The sequence below is a fragment of the Lepidochelys kempii genome, chromosome 17 (assembly GCF_965140265.1).
Source record: "Lepidochelys kempii isolate rLepKem1 chromosome 17, rLepKem1.hap2, whole genome shotgun sequence".
Classification (NCBI taxonomy): domain Eukaryota; kingdom Metazoa; phylum Chordata; order Testudines; family Cheloniidae; genus Lepidochelys; species Lepidochelys kempii.
This window is the reverse complement of record NC_133272.1, coordinates 22,572,298-22,593,446: the sequence shown is the minus strand read 5'-3', so window position 1 is coordinate 22,593,446 and position 21,149 is coordinate 22,572,298. Positions and strand designations below refer to the sequence as shown.

The window sequence follows — 21,149 nt, the reverse complement described above, 5'->3', positions numbered from 1 at the left end:
GCATGTTTACTATATCTATTCTGAAATATCTACCTTATTATAGCAATTTTTAGAATGTTGCACATCCTGTATCTTTTGTTATGCTTGACATGACAGAATTTTTCACTAAAACCTTAACTTTTTCACTCTGACTTCTGATGGTTATAATCTTCATGTTATAAATATTATTGCAAGTATCGTGTGTTATTTTTGAGTTCTTGAAATTAACCCATCCAGTGCTCATAATGCACATATGTGACCTGAATCTCAGAAATGCTGAGCACCCAAATACCATTGAAATCAATAGGAGCTGGAGGTGATCACAGCACCTTAAAAATTAGGCTGCTAAACTACCACTGTGTAGTCCTTTATTGGACCAACTTCTGTTGGTGAAAGAGACAAAGGAACTTTCACCAACAGAAGTTGGTCCAAGAAAAAGGCTTTTTGTCACCCACCTAGTCTCTCTAATATCCTGGGATCAACACAGCTACAGCAATGCTACAAACAATTGTGTAGTCCTGTTCATTAGGTAACAACAGTCCTGAACAATAGAACTGCATTGACAAATGGATCACTCCAAGGGCTAAAAACCCTCCAAATCCACCCCGTATCCTCAGGAAAGCCCTTAGAGCAGGCCTCCGACACTAATCTGAGACTTCTTTTTACCATACAAACTTTCAAGCAAACAAATTCATAAATCTGTAAAAACTAGAAAGCTTTTTCATGTAATGCAGTTGGAAGTGACTTTAAAACATCATTGAGGCAAACCAACTTAAACAAATTTTAAAGCTGAATGTTAAATCCTCCCAAGATGGGCTATTAACTGTATAACCTGAGGAATTCTTTATAGCAAATTGAAAGCCATTGTAGTGGTCTGTGTCCCAACCCCGCCCCCCCCCCCCCTCCTTACCTGTTAAACTGAACAGGGAACTGAACTAAACTTGCATGTTAAAAATAATTATTAGAGAAAGATTCTTCAGACATTGCCCCTGCTTAGATTGGTTTTATTTTAATATCTCTTCTTAAATTCTAGTACATGACTCTCAACCCCTCAACCAAAAGGAAGAGCTCTGGATCACCTGACAGAAAGCCGTCCAAGAAGTCCAAAACTGATGGATCTTCACTGGGCCAGCCACTGAGCCCTACGCTGTGGTGTCATGTGCATTTGAAGAAATCTATTATTGGCTCCCCACTAAAAGTGAAGAACTCTAAGAACCCAAAATCCTCCAAAGAGGAGTTGGAGGAGGTGATGAAAATGGTGTCTCCAGGCAAACTTGGTGCTGACTTCCACATTCCTAAGAGGAGCCGACTAGGGAAGGGCAGCGACAAATCCTTAGACAAGAAACAGAAAGGCAAAAGGGTTCTGAATGGGCAGAAGTCCCCTGGGAAATCAAAATCACCTAGGAAAGGTCTGAAGAATCCCAAGATGAAACTGAAACAAATGACACTACTGGACATGGCAAAAGGCACCCCTAAGGTGTCTAGAACTCCTAAGAACTCAGCAGGGACTCCCAGGTCCTCCAGCAAACCCCAGAAACATCTTCCTCCTGCTGCACTCCACCTCATAGCCTATTACAAGGAAAACAAAGACCGGGAGGATAAAAAAAGTGCCCTTTCCTGCATTATCTCCAAAACAGCCCGGCTACTCTCAAATGAGGACCGTGCCCGCCTTCCTGAAGAGTTGCGAGGGATAGTACAGAAACGCTATGAACTCTTAGAGCACAAAAAGAAATGGGCCTCCATGACAGAGGAACAACGCAAGGAGTATCTGAAGAAGAAACGGGAGAAGCTGAAGGAGAAATTAAAGGAGAGAGCAAAAGAGCGGAAGGAAAAGGAGATGCAGGAAAAACTGGAAAAGCAGAAGAGGTATGAGGACCAAGATCTTAAAGGAAAGAATTTGCCTGCTTTTAAACTAGTGGATACTCCAGAAGGACTTCCCAATACTCTCTTTGGGGATGTGGCCATGGTGGTGGAGTTCCTGAGCTGTTATTCAGGCTTACTGATGCCAGATGCTCAGTATCCCATTACAGCAGTCTCCTTGATGGAGGCTCTGTGTGCAGAGAAAGGGGGCTTTCTCTACTTGAACCGGGTGCTGGTCATTCTTCTGCAGACCCTGCTGCAGGATGAAATTGCCGAAGACTATGCTGAGTTGGGAATGAAACTCTCGGAAATCCCCCTTACCTTGCATTCTGTTTCTGAGCTGGTCCGCCTGTGTCTCCGCAAGTCAGATGTACAGGAGGAAAGTGAGGTTTCTGATGATGTAGATGAGAGCAAGGATTCAGCTACCTTTGAGGATAATGAGGTACAAGATGAGTTTTTGGAGAAGCTGGAGACATCAGAGTTCTTTGAGCTGACATCTGAGGAGAAGCTACAGATAGTTGCAGCGCTCTGCCACCGAATCCTAATGACTTACTCCGTGCAGGACCACGTAGAAGCAAAGCAGCAGATGTCAGCTGAGCTGTGGAAGGAGCGGCTTGCTGTGCTGAAGGAAGAAAATGACAAGAAAAGAGCAGAAAAGCAGAAAAGGAAAGAAATGGAGGCTAAAAACAAAGAGAATGGGAAAGATGAGAATGGGGTGGGAAGGAATGACAAGAAAAAAATGGAGATGGTAAAAACAGAGCAACAGATGGAAATAGAGGCTGAAGATATGATCAGTGCTGTGAAAAGCAGGAGACTTCTTGCCATTCAAGCCAAGAAAGAGAAGGAGCAACAGGAGAGGCAAATGAGAGGTACAATACTGGAGTGTGTGTGAGAGCGGGGGAATGGGATACAAAAGTAATGTAGACAATTCAGTTCTCCATTTTCAATAGTGTTACCTGGCCATGAGGGATTTTATGGCTGGTGTTTAAGGTCTCTAGTTCTGTTGATGGGAGGCATTGTGCAGCCTGCAGGATTTTCAAAACCACAGCTATGTGGTCTTTTAATATTACTCCAGTGGCTCAAAATTTGATGTGCTATGTGTCAGATCCTCTTTCAGTTTTGCCTCTTCAGAAATCCCCCACAAGTACCTTCCAGCAAGTCTGTTTTTGGTGGAGGAAAGTTCTCTTGTGCTTACCGAAATCTGGCTCCTTCCAAGAGATGCAGAAGACCTCTGTCCATGAGCCAATTCCCAGGAATCTGGTCCACTAGCTCCCTGCTGTTGCTAAGTGTACTACTTTACATATTGCCACATTATCACCAGCAGCCCCTGCCTCACATGAGAAACCTGTAAACTTCCATTTTAAAATTGAAGAACTCATTAAAAAATGCTCACTGGGGTGGGATTTGTGTAGATCGGTAATACCAGCACTTTTCATATCTGCCATGTGATATCTTATGTTAACCATGCCATTATTATTTCAGACTTTCATAGAACCATACACTGCAGTTTTAAAGAAGTGTAGATACAGTGCTGTCAAAAGCTGCCAGGTTAACAGCCCTCTGAAAACACCAGCACACTTTTCTTGTTCATTGAGGATTTTTTCCTGAAAATAAAGGATAAAATCATGAGAAACATGCCTCCCTTTCTCCCCAACACTCAATTGTACCTACTTTACTGGAGACTGCTATATGTATACATCTACTGTCTCATCAGCATCCCCCACACACCTGGAATCTGAGAGAGACCATGACTTTGTCTCCAGTTAATGGTTACACAAAGCCTCTATGGTAACCCCTTAGTTCCCTGAATCAAATCACTTACCTTTCCATAGTTTTCCATATTTTATACTAGATCTCCTCTGCTCCTCCGCCATTCCCCCCTCCCCCCCCGAGAACAGTAATACTTCCCCTATAGGCTTCATTGTAGAAGGTGAAAAAGAGGAATGGAGTTTGAGGAATTCACAAGGCCAGGCAGAGAGGCCTGGAAGGGTGACCTTCCTTGGGGCCACTTAGCCCAGGCCACCCCTGTGCCTGGATCATAGAAGGAAATGAGAGAGCAGCGGTTAGTTTTTCTTCTAATGTTTATTTCCTTTTGTTTTATGGCTGAAGTAACAGCAGCTGAACACAGGTGAAAAGAATAAAATTAAGCTCCTGTTCCCTCAAGCACTAATTTCCAAAGGTGTCAGTGATTGTAGTAAAAAGAAAAGGAGTACTTGTGGTACCTTAGAGACTAACCAATTTATTTGAGCATGAGCTTTCGTGAGCTACAGCTCACTTCATCGGATGCATTCAGTGGGGAGATTTATATACACAGAGAACATGAAACAATGGGTATTACCATACACACTGTAATGAGTGATCACTTAAGGTGAGCTATTACCAGCAGGAGGGGGTGAAACCTTTTGTAGTGATGATCAAGGTGGGCCATTTCCAGCAGTTGACAAGAACGTCTGAGGAACAGTGGGGAGTGGGGAATAAACATGGGGAAATAGTTTTACTTTGTGTAATGACCCATCCACTCCCAGTCTTTATTTAAGCCTAAGTTAATTGTATCCAGTTTGCAAATTAATTCCAATTCAGCAGTCTCTCGTTGGAGTCTGTTTTTGAAGTCTTTTTGTTGAAGAATTGCCACTTTTAGGTCTGTAATCAAGTGACCAAAGAGAATGAAGTGTTCTCAGACTGGTTTTTGAATGTTATAATTCTTGACGTCTGATTTGTGTCCATTTATTTTTTTTTACGTAGAGACTGTCCGGTTTGACCAATGTACATGGCAGAGGGGCATTGCTGGCACATATCACATTGGTAGATGTGCAGGTGAACGAGCCTCTGATAATGTGGCTGATGTGATTAGGCCCTATGAAGGTGTCCCCTGAATAGATGTGTGGACATAGTTGGCAACAGGCTTTGTTGCAAGGATAGGTTCCTGGGTTAGTGGTTCTGTTGTGTGGTGTGTGGTTGCTGGTGAGTATTTGCTTCAGGTTGGGGGGCTGTCTGTAAGCAGGGACTGGCCTGTCTCCCAAGATCTGTGAGAGTGATAGGTCGTAGATCCTTGATGATGCGTTGGAGAGGTTTTAGTTGGGGGCTGAAGGTGATGGCTAGTGGCATTCTGTTATTTTCTTTGTTGGGCCTGTCCTGCAGTAGGTGACTTCTGGGTTCTCTTCTGGCTCTGTCAATCTGTTTCTTCACTTCAGCAGGAGGGTATTATAGTTGTAAGAACGCTTGATAGAGATCTTGTAGGCGTTTGTCTCTGTCTGAGGGGTTGGAGCAAATGCGGTTGTATCGTAGAGCTTGGCTGTAGACAATGGATCGTGTGGTGTGGTCTGGATGAAAGCTGGAGGCATGTAGGTAAGTATAGTGGTCAGTAGGTTTTCAGTATATGGTGGTGTTTATGTGACCATCGCTTATGACCACCGTAGTGTCCAGGAAGTGGATTTCTTGTGTGGACTGGTCCAGGCTGAGGTTGATGGTGGGCTGGAAATTGTTGAAATCATGGTGGAATTCCTCAAGGGCTTCTTTTCCATGGGTCTAGATGATGATATCATCAATGTAGCGCAAGTAGAGTAAGGACATTAAGGGATGAGAGCTGAGGAAGCATTGTTCTAAGTCAGCCATAAAAATGTTGGCATACTGTGGGGTCATGCAAGTACCCATAGCAGTGCCGCTGATTTGAAGGTCTACATTGTCCCCAAATGTGAAATAGTTACGGGTGAGGACAAAGTCACAAAGTTCAGCCACCAGGTTTGCCGTGACGTTATCGGGGATAGTATTCCTGACGGCTTGTAGTCCATCTTTGTGTGGAATGTTGGTGTAGAGGGCTTCTACATCCATAGTGGCCAGGATGGTGTTTTCAGGAAGATCACCGATGGATTATAGTTTCCTCAGGAAGTCAGTGGTGTCTCGAAGATAGCTGGGAGTGCTCGTAGCGTAGGGCCTGAGGAGGGAGTCTACATAACCAGACAATCCTGCTGTCAGGGTGCCAATGCCTGAGATGATGGGGCGCCCAGGATTTCCAGGTTTATGGATCTTGGGTAGTAGATAGAATACCCCAGGTCGGGGTTCCAGGGGTGTGTCTGTGTGGATTTGTTCTTGTGCTTTTTCAGGGAGTTTCTTGAGCAAATGCTGGAGTTTCTTTTGGTAACCCTCAGAGGATAATGGCTTGTAGAAAGTGGCGTTGGAGAGCTGCTGAGCAGCCTCTTGTTAATCTTCTGACCTATTCATGATGATGACAGCACCTCCTTTGTCAGCCTTTTTGATTATGATGATTAGACACTGTTTCTGCTCCAGGGAGCTGTGCTAGGGTGGCCGGCGGACCTGACAGGGTTTGGTCAGATCAAAATCTGATTTCTGCAGGCGGGGGAGATGCCAGGTCCTCACCTGTGCCAGCCACTACTTAGCTGCGGTCGCCTCCTATCTGTGACAGGTGGCTGCAGCTCCCAGCCCTGGTTCCATTGGCAAGTCTGATCGGGGAGAGGGGAAAGCAGTGAGCAGTGGGGTGTGGGAGGTTCCCGCGCTCTTCCTGGTGTGTCTGTTTTTTAAATATTACAAAGTTGGCAACCCTAAGCTGTGCAGAGCATTGTAGGATCGGTGCAGGGAGAGCACCCAAAATAGGATTGTCAATGTGGAAACTTGGCACTTTTGCAACTTTCTCTCATTCAGTCACAAATGTGTAATTGTTTAATAGAGATGTAGCTAGGGAAATGCAGCACTGTGTCTCGGGTGGAAATTTCCTTCACCACCATAAAGGCTAGAAACCTATGGAGAGTTTGTTTTAAATTAAGCTGAGATTCAGGAGCAAATCATACAGCCTGTTAAGGCCCTGTCCAGATCTGTTGCCATCCCTTGAGATTCTATGCTGTCCCCATAGGAGACCCCTTCTGGTCCTATGGCTTCTGCTGCTACCTCTGCTAATGCTAAGCCTGCTGCTCCGCTCCCCATTCTTCAACAACCACTTTGATGTCATCTTTTGGTTGTCTCACCACTCTCTGAAACTGTCGCTTGGTAACTGAACTCAACTTTCCTCAGAAGTAGCCTCCTTCTGCATCATCTTTGACAACTTCACTGTCCTTGCTGTCTACTTGCCTTGCAGCCTCTCACCTTTGTGAAGTGCTCTACTCTGCATCCAGCTTTTTGTCAGTCCTGTTGCTGCTGACTTATCACTAAAAATTTGTAAAACAAAAAACAGGGTGGTGGCTTCTGTCACCCCAGTTTTTGCCATGGTTGTCAGTTTTAGTGTCAACATCTATAATTAGAGGAGAGGGCATGAGGCTCCTATTCCTTGCTGACTGGTTCAAAACCTACTTTGTGAGGAAGCTGTCAACCAGGAGCCATCTTTATGCTATGTGGCTTCAAACAGGAAAGAAAACCTGTTTGTTTTGTGGATGTTGCATTTAAAGTGAAAGTTGTCTTCCAGTGTGACTGTTTTTGGTAAGAACAAGTGTTTCTGTTGCTTGGTATATCCATCTGTTTTTGAGTAGGAACATTTTCGCCCCCTATGTAAAATTTCGTGTTCATTATTAGCTCTTAATCTGAAAATCCAGTTATAAACTGAGCAGTGTGTGAGTTATTTGAGCATGAAAAGATATCTTGGATAATCATGCACTTCAGATGAGAAAACTCAGCTTAAAAGGAGGAGGAATGTGGCACATGAATGGAAGTCAATAGATCCAAGTTCTGTTCTTAGCTCTGCCACAAGTAGTAGTCTTTGTTTCTCAATCATTAAAATGGGAATAATATATTCCCTATCTCATAACTGTGTTAAGCTTTACTCTTTTTATCATTTGTAAAGTGCTGAGGTATTGTGAAGGATGCCATAGATGTTACCTACAAATGACTTTGCTGTTTGCATTCTAATTTAAATGGCCCAACTAGGCATTGGAGGTAACATTTTTCAGAGAATAGGGAAATTAAGTACTATTATACAACTTGCATTGCTGTGTTGTGATTGGAGGGAGTTACCAACAGGACAGAATCCTTGCAATCTGATCTGACTTCTTTAAAAATGAGTTTCTATGCTTTGAGGAAAGTGACAGAAATCTTCAAGACCTCAAAGTGCAGAAACTGCTCTTCCCATCATATAGGACATTCCCTGTCCTTTCTAATCAGTCAGACATAAGAAGTGACAGGACTCAAACTTCCCAGGCATGTACAGGCCAGAAGGCAGAACCTACCAGTCATACCTTGATATGGAGAATGAGTTGGATGCCCACCAATTAGCTTCCTGAGCAATACTTTAGTGAGAAGTCCAGCACCCACCAGAGCTGCTGGGATTCTTGGGGACAGCACCCCTGTATGGGCTCCATCTTTTTATTAACATCTGACTGATAGGCACCTCATAAACTTTGCTGCCTTTCCTGTCTTCATCTGACTACTAGAAGGGAGAGAGCTTCATCTCCCCACCAAATCTGTTTCTCCCCCTTACCCCACAGAGCATTCTGGCAGCAGCAATGAGAGATTCTTCCTTCAAAATATGCCTTTCTCAGCTTTCCCAAACAGCAAAAGATTAAATTGATGACTCATTTTGGTGTCACTAAGGCCCATGTGGTTCTGGGTAGCAGCAATGAAACTGATCAGAATGGTCAGTTGCACTGTGTTGGTTGGGAAAGCTCTGAGCAGGGACAGAGGCACTGGAGCTGTCTGCAGGCTCAGGAACAAATTGCATTCATTGTATGTTCAGGTGCCATTTGGAGGTTTTCTTTGGAATCTTAAGGGCTGGAAGTGTAATTTTTTGAGCTTAAATTCAGTAGAAATTGGTGGTGTGGGTTCTGACAAACTAGCCATGACAAACTTCTCGCTTGTCAATGGTGAATGGAGTTTTCAAACCATGGTAGGGGTCAAACCAAATCAGTGCTCCGAATCTGGTATCATATCAGCAGTTAGGAGCCAAAAGTAGTGCTTTAGAAGTATATGCTGACTCAGTACAAAGCTTGTTCAAGTAACTAGTGGGCTCTGGGCGGTATGATGGTAAATGGGATGTAGTGGGGAAGAGGATATGCTGTTAAGAAATTAGCAAGTGTCAAAGCTGACAACCTTTCTAGCCCAGGTGCAAGCCTCCCCAGTGAAGGCTCCCACATTTGAAACTGGAAACTTGCTGGTATGCAGTAGAAACCAGAACCAACAAATTGCTTAGTAGTGTTTTAATCACTCTCTTTAAAAGGCCTTCTTGAGAACTGTCCCTGTAAGAAGGTGCTCTGAGCATGCACTGTTCTTGTAGTCCTCAGCTAGCTGTTGGCTATTCTGTATTCTGTCTGCAGCCCAAATGTAGGTTGTTGATCTTTTAAGTCCTACTCTCCACTGCCTGTAAAAAGGCTGTTGTGAAGTTCTGGCAGCTATACAAGTGGTAAGTATACAGAGAATGAGGCTTCAGTCCTAGGCTTCAAAAGAAGGCATGGGGAACGAGGACTGTAGCCAACATAGTGATGCGAGGAGCACTTCTAGCTGTTAGCAATATATGGGGAAGGTGCCTCCTGTATGTTTTGGAGGAGGGTTGTTGTCCCACATTGTCTTGTTGCCTATCTCCCATTGTGATCAGAATTCCCCAGGTTGGCTTCAGTATTTTGTTGGTTCCATTTTCTCAAGGATTTGAGCTCTAGTATTTAAGTTCTGAATCTACTTACTTAGATTTTTGGTCAAGGATTATAATAAACTTTGTCTTTGGGGTCTGGATTTCAGCCTGACTTTAGACAGATTAATTTTTGTTCACTTCTTCTCAATGCATCTTTTACATAGTGAGGTAGACCTGTTCTTCAGAGGCAGGTAAAGATGCAGGAGACATCTGTAAAGTACCCTGAGCCCCTCAAAAAAGCTTAAAGCCCTCTGATCTCAGTTCTTTGCCTTCTTGGCAGAAGTTGGTTATTTATCCTGATCATGAGATGAAATGTCGAAGTAAAGCTCTTGGGTATGTTTACACTGCAATGGGAGATGTGACTGCAGCTAGGGTAAGCATACCCATGCTAGCCTTAGTGTAGCTAGTATTTCTTAAAAAGCTGTGAAGACACAGCAGCATGTGCCCTGGCATGGGCTAGCAATAGGAGTGTGTGCTCTTGGTTCTGGGTGGGCTTGTGCAGCAACACAGGCTTCAGTGTGGGCTGTATCTTCACTGCTCTTTTTGGCTGTACTAGCTAGATTAAAGATAACATAGGTATGTCTGCCTGAGCTGTAATTGCCCTTCCAGTTGTAGTGTAGACATACCATTCATCTGCAGGAATCCTGCCACCTTTCACTATTTCATTCTGTTTGTGGACATCCCAGGGGATGTGGGAGCTACTAGGATGCCAAGATTTTTGTCCTGACAGGTAACCTAGGCTTGCTCTTTTTGAGTTCTTCTGCTGACATGGCAGAATATGTGGGAATCTGAGTTATTAGAGCATGTGCTTGTCCCTCCTGTAGTCAGAGCAGAACAGCTGCGCTTGGAAACCCATGTGGCTAAGTGTGGCGTGGCTTCCAATCTACAATTGTCCATTTAGTAGGCAGGCTTTAGAAAGGGTCCTTTAAGGTGAGGACCTGAGTTGAAGCAACTAGTCAAAGTGAAGAAGATGCATAAGGCCATGCTGAGGAACAGGAGAACAGAAAATAAAATACCAGTAATATTAAAGTCCTTCTCTTTGCCTTGGGCCAGCTCATCCTCCTGCTTTGGCTTTGTTCTGCATTCTTGTGGGAATCTCTCAAACTGAAATTAGCAGCATTTGAGCTTGAGGTTTGGGATTCTTCAGATGCTGGACCCTTGGGCAGTTGTGTGGTCTGAATTGGGAGAAACTCTAGGGTTTTTTCACATGGGGGGGCGGTGGAGGGAGTCCGTAGTAATTGGTGCATACTAGTTAATGTTCACAAGCTACTCTGCAATAACTCCCCATGTGGACACTCCCATTGCACACTGAGTGCCTTTGTGTGCATTAGTTTAATTTACTTTGGAAATGCATTAACAGAAGTTACCAGTAAATTAATCTTCTTTCTTCACCTGACTAATCAGCAAAATAGAAAATAGCCTATTGCAATATGTGGTGAATCTGGTTACAGTAGTTTTCTTTTAATGTGTCTGGTAATCCCTGCAGTAAAACTGGAGAAAGAAGCAGAGGAGGAGAGAATCCGGAAGCATAAAGCTGCTGCTGAAAAGGCTTTCCAAGATGGGATTGCCAAAGCTAAGCTGGTGATGCGCAGAACGCCAATAGGAACTGACCGTAACCACAACAGGTAGAAGAGCTAACCGTAAAGCTTCCCTGTGCTATCTGTGTCGCTTGTACTGCTAACGGTCCTGTTAGGTGATCACCTCCTTTCTGTTGGAATAGAATGTTACAAATGAATATTTCATGTATTTGAGATCTTTTGTACCAGTATGCAGTGCATTACTGTGCATCGAGAACTTCAGGGGCGGCCTACTGTAAAGCTAAAATAGAGATGAGACCATCTCCAGACTGCTGTAGTCTGGGGGACCTACATCTCTGCAGGAGGGATGCATGACTCTCAGTCTAATCTAGTACTTTTCAGTCTACTCAGGCTGGTACCCTTTATTCTAAATCAAAAACTTTTCTGACGATATCTTGCCCCATGCTTACAATAAACTAAGAGTAAAAAATGTCAGTGATAACCCTATGTAATTGATTTGGGTTTTTGAGATGCTGACAGGAAGTGCTTCACCTTGAAAAGTAAGAGTATGCGGGGGAGTGAGGGAGCAAGAGTTTTCTTTGCTTTAGATTGTAATACAATTTCAATTGCTTCGTCTCCTGATTAGCTTTGTGGCCTGACCCAGTAGTTGAGAAACAGTTGGCTAACATTATCAAACTGCTGGCTATAGTAGTTACCATTATTATCCTTCTCTCATTCAGACTTGGTGTATGGTAGACTTCGAAAGAACTGTAGGATAGTTTCTTCTTCTTGCTCATGCTGCACTTCTGCTGAAGATATAGATGCATGCACATATTTTAAATGCCTGCATACTTGTGTTCTCTCTTCTCGTGTGTATGTATATGTATTTTTTCCATGCAACTCTTGTCCTCCTGTGGTTCCTGCAGTGAAGTCTATGCTCTTTACAGGTACTGGCTGTTTTCAGATGAGGTTCCTGGCTTGTTCATTGAGAAGGGCTGGGTACATGACAGTATAGACTACAGATTCATCCGTCACCGCCAGAAGAAGGAGGAAGTGGTAGATGATGATGATGATTACTACCCAATGGGTAAGATCAGCCAACTTCTCTTGCGTATCCTCTTTTGTCACTAATGTATCCTCTTTGTTACTAGCTGGGGTTGGGGATGGATCGGCAAATGGATGACCATGTAACAGATCAGCCTAGGTGCTGTTCTTCAAGAGGTGTCAGTGTGGATCCCACTGTAGATGTGCATGAGTCTCGTGTGTGAGATTGGAGTCTTTTGAATAGAATTGTCAAGGGTTGTGCTTGTACCTCGTGCTCCTTATTCTCCCATCTAAGGGGGAGCCATGATCTGTCTTCAGTTCCCTCTTAACTCTTGTGGCAGTCAGATGGAATCTGGCATGTGTCCAACCCACTAATTCTTGGCTTTGGTTAAATTTTCTCAAACTCTTCATAAAACCTTCATCACTTTTCTGATCCACTGACGACAGATGCTGAGAATGATAGTGACTAATCTTGACTGAATAGTCATGGTCAGACACTCCCCCGCCCAGGGCTTCTGAGCATGCTGGATTCAAAACCTTCATGCTTCAAGCCTTGCCTATCCTGGAGTGCACTGAATCTGTTGAAAAACAGATGTGGGGGAGTGAGGGAGCAAGAGTCCCAAATACTGAGCAGATGTTTGGTGTGCCTTTAATTTGCCACAAGAACACGTAAGTCGTGAGAAGCGTGGTTGAAGCTTCATTTTCTGGAGCAATTTATGAAGATCTCTTCGGATTCTGAGAAGAGCTCCAGGTTCTTAGTAGCAGACAAGGGACCCCAAAGACCAGTACAGAGAAAATGGCACAGAAAAAAGACTGGCCTCCTCACCAAAGTAGACTCAACCAGCGCCACAGACTTAACCAGCACCACAGACACTATCAGCATCTCTGGTACCAAAGTGCAGCTATGAGAGGGACTGCTGTGAACATACAAGCAGAGACACTAGGAAGAGCTCAGTGTCTTCTCACCAAAAGACATCTCATCTTCATCACCTGGTGAAGTGATATCCTCAACACCGATACTAGAACCTGATTACTTCAAGTTTCAGAGTAGCAGCCGTGTTAGCCTGTATCCGCAAAAAGAAAAGGAGTACTTGTGGCACCTTAGACTAACCAATTTATTTGAGCATAAGCTTTTGTGAGCTACAGCTCACTTCATCGGATGTATGCATCTGTGACCTGCAGCTCATGAAAGCTTATGCTCAAATAAATTTGTTAGTCTAAGGTGAAACAAGCATTCCTTTTCTGATTACTTGAAGTAATTCCAAGAGCTCCTATGAGAATTACTTAGATCCTGGAGAGACAGACGCTGATCATATTGAAAAAGTATAAGCTGATATTTTGACAACTCTCAGTCCAGCCAGTCGCCCTCCTTATTAATGACCAGGCTAAGGCCCTGTGGCAGGTGCCTGCCACAATAACACCCACTGTAAAATGGGTAGAGAAGCAGTACCCAATCCCTCAGACAGGGTTTGAATACTTCTTTGCCCGCCCTAACCAGGGCTCCTTATCTGTCTCAAAGGTAGAGGAAAAATCTATAGCAAAACAGAATGCCCCTAAACACACGGACCCCAAAAAGGCTCTATCTATTTACTACTCTGCTTTTCTGCAACTGCAAGAGGCAAATTACTTTTTGAGCTGTGATAGTGATGCCCTTTCTCTTGAAACTCCTGTGTGACAACAGGAAGGCACCCAGGGAAGTAAAAAAGGTAGGCCAGTTGGTGGCAATTGACACTTCCAACACTATTGTCAGATCTATGGCCATGGCAGTGACAATGCACAGAACATCCTGACTACAAGTATTGGGCATTCTTTGAGAGGTACAGGGTATGATTGGGGACTAGCCCTTTGAAAGCATGGAATTTAGGGAGCAAACAGACAGCTCTTCAGGCTCTTTTGAAGACTCAAAGGCTCCCTGGGGACTGTCACCCCAGCCTCATGCTGTACCATCCTCAGTCCCAGTCAAGACAACAAACACCTTGCTGTCATTCCAAGCAGCCTGAGTGCCATGCCAATAAAAAGCTAAAGTATGACAGGAATCGCCCGACTCCTCCTTCCTTGGCAATGTATCTTGCTCCTCTGTCATGTCAGCAAATTTGACAGGATTGTCAGGAGCCTCACCAGATCTATTTCAGAGAGCATGACTTACAGAAGCCATCTCACCCCATTCCACCACGGGTGATCTGCCATAACATTGTACAAATTGGTGCTAGAGGCAGAAGTGGTCTTGCTGCATCGTCTAGGAGGCTGAGGAGCTGCCACCAGATTTCAGGGGAAGGGGCTTCTGCTCCCAGTATTTCCTTATCCTGAAGAAGAAAAGGGGTCTTTGTTCTGTCCTAGACCTGAGAAGACTCAACGAATACATATGCCATTTCAGGATGACAACTCTTGCCTCTGTCATTCCATATGTTTATGCTCACGGCTGGTTCATGGCTCTCTACTTGCATGATGCATCTGCATACTTCTATACTGCTCTCTATCTGGGCCATGGGAAGTACCCAAGATTCCGAGTGGAACCCAACCATTACCAATCCAGGGTATTGCCCTTTGGACTCTCCACAACAGTGTTCACAAAATCCCTGGTGGAGGTGGCAGAACTCTTAGGGAGCAAGGGAATCCATGTCTACCTATACTGAGATGATTGGCTGATCAGGGATAGGTTGCAGCAGGAGATGTTAATAGCTCTGGAATACATATTTTCCCTGCTCTCCCAATTAGAACTCCTTGTGAACTACAAGAAATAGCCTGTAACAGCCATGCAGATGATTATTGATCAGAGTGCCTATGAACTCTCTCTCAGGGAGAGCTTACTTGTCAGGTGTCTGTCTACAGTGCAGTTAAACACCCGTAGCTGGCCCGTGTCAGCTGACTCAGACTGCAGGGCTGTGAAACTGTGGTGTATGTATTCAGGCTTGGGCTGGAGCTGGACTATGGGACCTTCTCCCTCAGTCTCACAGCCCAGGCTCCAGCCTAAGCCTGAACACCTCCACTGCAGTTTTTTGTAGCCCTGCATCCAGAGCCCTGAAAGCCTGAATCAGCTGACATGGGCCAGCTACAGGTGTTTAATTGCAGTGTCATCATCGGCAATGATCCCGCCATTCGAGGATGATCTCTACCACGGATTTATGTATGGGTCCTGAGATGACTCAGGAGTCCAATCCTGGAACCACAGATCTGCCTGCAGTAGGTACAGACATTTCCTGGCAGGCCCGCTGCCTGCTGGGAGAAAGTTCTCTTTTTCCTTCCTTCTCTCTTTTCAGCTTTTGAGAGCAAGGCGCTTCTCAAAGTGGGCCACTGCCCGATGGAGGATGTAGCCCAATTGGGGTCAGTTGGTGGCTTGCTGCTCCCAGCTTGTGATGTCCACATCAGTTTTCTTGAGAGATGCTTTCATTATGTCTTTGTAGCGTTTCCTCTGACCACCACAGGATCTCTGACCATGGGTGAGCTGAGAGTAGAGGACTTGTTTTGGGAGGCAAGATTTGGCATCTGTACACAATGTCCAGCCCAGCGGAGTTGGTGCATTAGGATCATTGCTTCAATGCTGGTGACATTGAATCATAGAATGTCAGAGTTGGAAGGAACCTCAAGAGGTTATCTAGTCCAACCCCTTGCTCAAAGCAGGACCAATCCCCAATTTTTGCCCCAGACCCTTAAATGGCCCCCTCAAGGATTGAACTGACAACCCTGGTTTTAGCAGGCCAATGCTCAAACCACTGAGCTTTTCCCCCACCCCCACCATTGGCTTCACTGAGGATGCTGGTGTTAGTGCAGCAATCTTTACACTGGACACAAAGGATCTTCCAGAGGCATTGTTGGTGGTACCTCTCCAGACTCTTGAGGTGCGGTCAATAAGGCATCCATAAAGGAGTATAGGAATAACCATTGTCTTATAGACCTGGATCTTAGTGTCCTGCGGTAGGTCACGGTCCATGAAAGCACTTTCGAGCAATTTCCCAACGGGAAACACTTGCACACTGGATCTCTCTGTTGATTTTTTGTGTTTTGAGAAAGTTGGTTACCAAGGTAGCAAAAGTGCTTGACTGTCTCCAAAGTCTGACCTTTGGTGTGCATGAGGATGGCACAGTCATCATCAGCATATGGAAAGTCAGTAATGGATGCCCTGAGGACACACTTCAGAGGCCAGGTCTGGGGCTGCTAGGCATCAAAGCATCACTTGATCAAGAGTCATAGTCCCTCCCAAGGTCCTACAAGAACTTGGCGGCTGGACCTGGAGAACATTTTGAAAGGTTTCTTTCTTGACCCCCTTCCCTACGATGACTCATAGCAGATGCTTCAGGGACAGATTGGGGTGCCCATCTGAACTATCCTTAGATGCAAGGAACCTGGTCCCAGTACGATTTGAAGCTGCACATTCTAGAAGCCCAGTTGTTGCTGGCTTCTTACACAGGCATGCAGGCACTTGAGTGGACACCGCAGATGTCTATCATAAAGCCAATATTTCACCAGTTGAGGGCTCTCAAAATAGACCCATTCGCCAGACAGGACAGCACCAAGTGCCCAAACTTCTGTTCCAGAGAATGCATGAGCCTGGGCTGTTCACCAGATGCCTTCCTGCTCCAGTGGAGTCCAGGCCTCCTATATAGCTTTTCCCCCAATTACCCTGGTCCCCAGGCTATCATCTGGTGGGACAAGACCATGCTGATCATAAATAGCTCTTTATTGGTAGAGGCTATTTTGGCATCAGACCTCATTCACACTTCCATTCTGCCTCCTCTCTGTCTCTGTCTGCCTGGATGTGAGATCCCAGCTCCACTGTCAGATATTCCAAGGACTACAGGTCTGAGTGCACCTGACTGTTTAGTTGTTGGCTGGCTTAGCATGACAGACTTCTCAACAGGTTCAAGAAATCCTCCTACAGAGCAGGAAGCCATCTACTAGGAAGACATACTTTGCCCATATGGACAATTGTTTCCATTTGGAAATCCAATATAATCTAGACCCCGTTGAGGCTCCAGTACCAAAGATCCTCCACGATATGCTGCACTTGAAATAGTCGATTGGCATTTAATTCTCTCCAAGTCCACCTTGCAGCAGTAATGATGTGTCATACCACAATACCTCACCCATCCTGTGTCTCTAATATCCTGGGACTGACACAGCTACAGCAACACTGCATGTAGACTCCGGTATGGTCAGACTTGCTCTTCGTACATCAGACCGTACCGAGACTCCTCACAGGCTTCCTGCGTACTTACCCACCTGTCAGAAACTCTACTCCTATGTGGCATTTCAACATTGTTCTCCTGAAACTTATGGAGCCTCTGTTTGAGTCATTACCAGACTGTTAGATACATCATCTTCCCATTAAGGTGGACTACTTGTTGCCATCACTTCAGCGTGGGTCAATGAGTTCCATGCCCTAATGGCTGGTCCTCCGTAAAATCCTTTCACAGGAACAAGGTGGTTTTAAGACTGCATCTTAAGCTCATCCTTAAGGTGGTATCAAGTGTTTAATCTAAATCAATTGATTAATCTACCAGTCTTCTTCCCAGAGCCCCATGCAACATGCAGAGAGAAGAAGCTATATACTTCGGGTGGTTTTCAGAGCCTTGCTCTATATTACTTTAGCAGGACCAAACCTTTTATGCTTTCTTTTTGTCTTTGTGGCTTTAATGACACATTGAAAGGTCCAATCATCTCCTCACAGAGACCGTGCATGATCCACTTAGATTATCTCCACTTGTAATCAGTGAACCTCTTCGCTCCAAATGTCAACAAATGCTGCCTGTGCTCTCATGGAGTACTTCAGTCTGCTTTAGAGACATACCAGTCTCTGAGATTTGCAAAAATAGCAGCTGAAGTACATAACCCACTGACTTGTTACACATTTCATTCTTGACGTTGCTGGTTGGTCTGATGCCACGGTTGACAGGGCAGTACTGCAATCTTCGTTTTTCTAATGCTGTAGGCATGCCTCATTCCCACCATTGTTCTTCTTGCCAGTCACCTACAGTGGGATTCTCATTAATGTATTATCAAAGAATGATTGGTTATCCTACAATACAACATTTCAAAAAAACAGTTAGTGTGGATCCCACAACCTGACCTCCAGCCACTCTTTTCAGAGTCCACAGGAGCATGGGCTTTGAATTGCAAGGGAACTGAAAAAGGGCCACAGTCACCCTTGCCTCGTACAGGAGTTTGAGGCAGCACAGGGCATATGCGGTGCATGTGCACATACAGTGAGATCCATGCTGACTACAACATATCTCTCAGAACCACATAGACTGTGTGGTAAGTAACCTGCTACATAAAAGCACTCTAACAGAAAAGAAACAAGATAGAAGTGGTCTGCAACTGCCAAGATTCTAAATGAAACCAAAAACAAGTGTTTTGGGCCCTGTAGTCATAGAGCCTTTCCTGCAATTGTCCTAACCGAAGAGAACCTGGGGCTACTGCTTCAGGTCTCCCTACACAATTGCCTGTACCGAGGGTGGCCAAACTTACTGACCCTCCGAGGCGCGTGTGGTAATCTTCAGAAGCTCGAGAGCCAGGCACGCCTGCCGGGGCTCAGGGCTTCAGCCTGGTAGGGCGTGCCTGCTGGGGCTCAGGGCTTCAGCAAGAGTGGGGCTGAAACCGCGAGCCCTGGCAGGTGTCCCACACAGGACTGAATCCCCAAGAACCCCCTCCCGATGGGCAGAAGTTCAAGATCGACCACCCTTCTACAAGGCAGAAGCCCAGAGCTCCCCCCCCCCACCACCACCACCACCAAGCCTGTTGCAGGGGAGACCTCTGCAAGCTGCACTCATGCTGTAAAAGAGCTGCATGTGGCTTTGCTTTGCCACCCCTGGCCTATACCCCTCTCGGCTCCTTTTGATAGCTTGAAGGTAAGTATTTGGGACTCCTTAAAATAGCCACAGTTGGACTGGCCATTGCGTAGTGGCAGCCACTGTACAGAGGTGGCTACTTCAGGGGGTCTGGTTCCCTGACGTGAAGGTGGAGAGAGTGCTGCCATTTGCCTTCAGGCTAATCAGAGATGGTATCATCTACACCAGTGATGGTGTAAAAGGAGATGGGAGGGCAACACTGAAATGAAGGTGCTTCCATTTCACTGGGAATCAAGTATCCTGCCAACTTCAACTGAATTTCAGTCATTCAGCACTTCCTTGTTTATGGGTTGGTAGATGCTGGGTTTGCTGTGGAAGTGGCTTATTCCTCTAACAGCAGTGCTTGGCTGGAGGGGCAGTTGTGCAGAACAATTCTGTCAGTTTCCTCTAGTCCTCCACAAATGAGGATAGCTATTCCATGGACTCTTCCCTCCCTTAAATGTTCACTAATTCATTTCCCTGGGAAACTACTAGAATGCATGTGTTATGTCTTCAAAGAGGTCCTCAATTAATTGGATGGTTTGCTCTTCTTAAAGATTACATGTAACACCTGAAGTCTGCTGTAGAGAATTTGTGCCTGACATTGCTCTCTACCACCTAACACTCTTTGTCTAACAAGTGACATGCAATCCATGCATTGAAGTGGATTTTCTTATAACAGAATAGCCCTGTGGTATATCTACACTGCAGTAAAAGACCTGCGGCATGGCTATGGCTGGCCAGGGTCAGCTGACTTGGGCTCTTGGGGCTTGAGGTGTGGGGCTAAAACACATGTTGTACATGCTTTGGCTGAAAGCCTGCGAGATGGGTGGGTTTCAGAGCCCGGGTTCCAACCTGAGCCTGGAAGTCTGCATGGCAATTTTTAGCCCTGCAGCCCATGCCCTGCAAACCCAAGTCAATAGACCTGGGCTCAGACTCAGTGCTGCAGATTTTTTATTACAGTGTAGATGTACCTTCAGGTATGTCTACATAGCAGCGTAAGCCTAATCTTCTCCTTGCATCCCTTCACCAAGTGTGTTAACCTAGGGCTCAAACCTAGGGTCCCAGGACACTGCAGGGCTGGAGGGTCCAAGCCAGTGTTAAACTGGGACATAAGATCCAAGCCCTATTGCTTTCCTGTGTGCACATGGCCTCAGCTTGTCTCGGGTCTCAGAAGTCTTCTACATGTATTCCAGAGTTCTTTGGGGTGACTTCCTGAGTCCTCTCTGTCTGAACAATCTGTGGAGCAGCCTATTGCAGTGGAAACCATACCTCCCTTTGCAAACTGTAGCAGCTCAGATGAGCATTAACCCATTGTCTGCTGAACACTGGTCTGCAAGCACACTACCAGGGAGCCTGCAGGGTTTTCAATGGAGACCTATCAGAAGAAGCTTTTTGCAAAGAGCTGCTTTCTGGTCATAAGAGCACAGCCAGATTTTGGAGCATGTTGCCCAGGCACCCCTGCACACACAGGCACAGGGAGTTCAGGGGAGGCCAGAGAGCAGAGCGGGGAGGAAGCGGCTGCCCTGCAGGAAGGGGGAGCAGCAGAGCTCAGCACAGCCAGGGGAGGGATGATCCCCAACACTCTGGTCACTCCCCCTCCCTACAGGGCAGCCGTTTGGTCTTTGCTCCATTCTCTTGTGACCCCGTCCTTCCTGGGGCTGCATGTGCATAGGAGCCCGGACAGCGTGCACTCTAAGGGCAGTGAGTGGGAGCCAGCCCCAAAACTTCCCCACAGCCTCCTGGGTTCCCTTATCCCTACCTCCCTGGGTGCGGTAGAGGCAGGGCTAAGGGAACCCCATGGGGTGCTGGAGCACACTGCACCCCTAGTCCTGGGGAAGCCCTTCTCTCTGTAGCTGGCAGCAGCCAGGCTGTGGGGGGAGGGGTGTTTTTCCTTTGAAACCTACATTTTATGTCAAACTTGAAAACAGACACAGATAAATAAAAAGCCAATCAAACAAAAAGAACTTCACTGAACATCCTATTTTAAAAATTAAGAATTGCAACATTTCATTTTAATAGTTTGACAGTCCTGGAGGTTGATGTACTAATTATTCTCAGACAGGTGCACACAGGCTTTTTCCTGCCAATGTGACTCAGCCTAGAGCTGAAGAGCCCAGTTCTCAGGTTAGATGGTAGTTCAGTATAAAGCCTTCTCCACTTGCAGTCATTCTACTGAGACAGCCACCAAAGAAACTAATTATGCCGTTATGTGCTCCTTATGCCACCTGAGTCCCATAAGTAGCGCCTCAGTTAGGAAACAGGGTGGGTAGTAGCATTTTCCCACAGTGAAGTGCATTCAAACACCCTGGGATAGGGGTACTTGGCATCTGTGCATTACAGCGTGGACGCCAGAGCCCTAGG

The 21,149-nt window shown here is 45.6% G+C and overlaps 1 protein-coding gene across 2 annotated transcripts in view; it reads left to right on the top strand.

Annotated features, from left to right (window-relative positions):
• The window catches only part of BAZ1B (bromodomain adjacent to zinc finger domain 1B), a 90,294-nt gene that overhangs the window by 33,975 nt on the left and 35,170 nt on the right, over positions 1–21,149 (top strand). For both annotated transcript variants that reach the window (XM_073315626.1, XM_073315627.1), the window contains 3 exons: positions 1,013–2,708; positions 10,887–11,025; positions 11,865–12,004. In XM_073315626.1, coding sequence (XP_073171727.1) covers positions 1,013–2,708; positions 10,887–11,025; positions 11,865–12,004 — 1,975 coding nt within the window. The remainder of the gene's footprint in view (positions 1–1,012; positions 2,709–10,886; positions 11,026–11,864; positions 12,005–21,149) is intronic.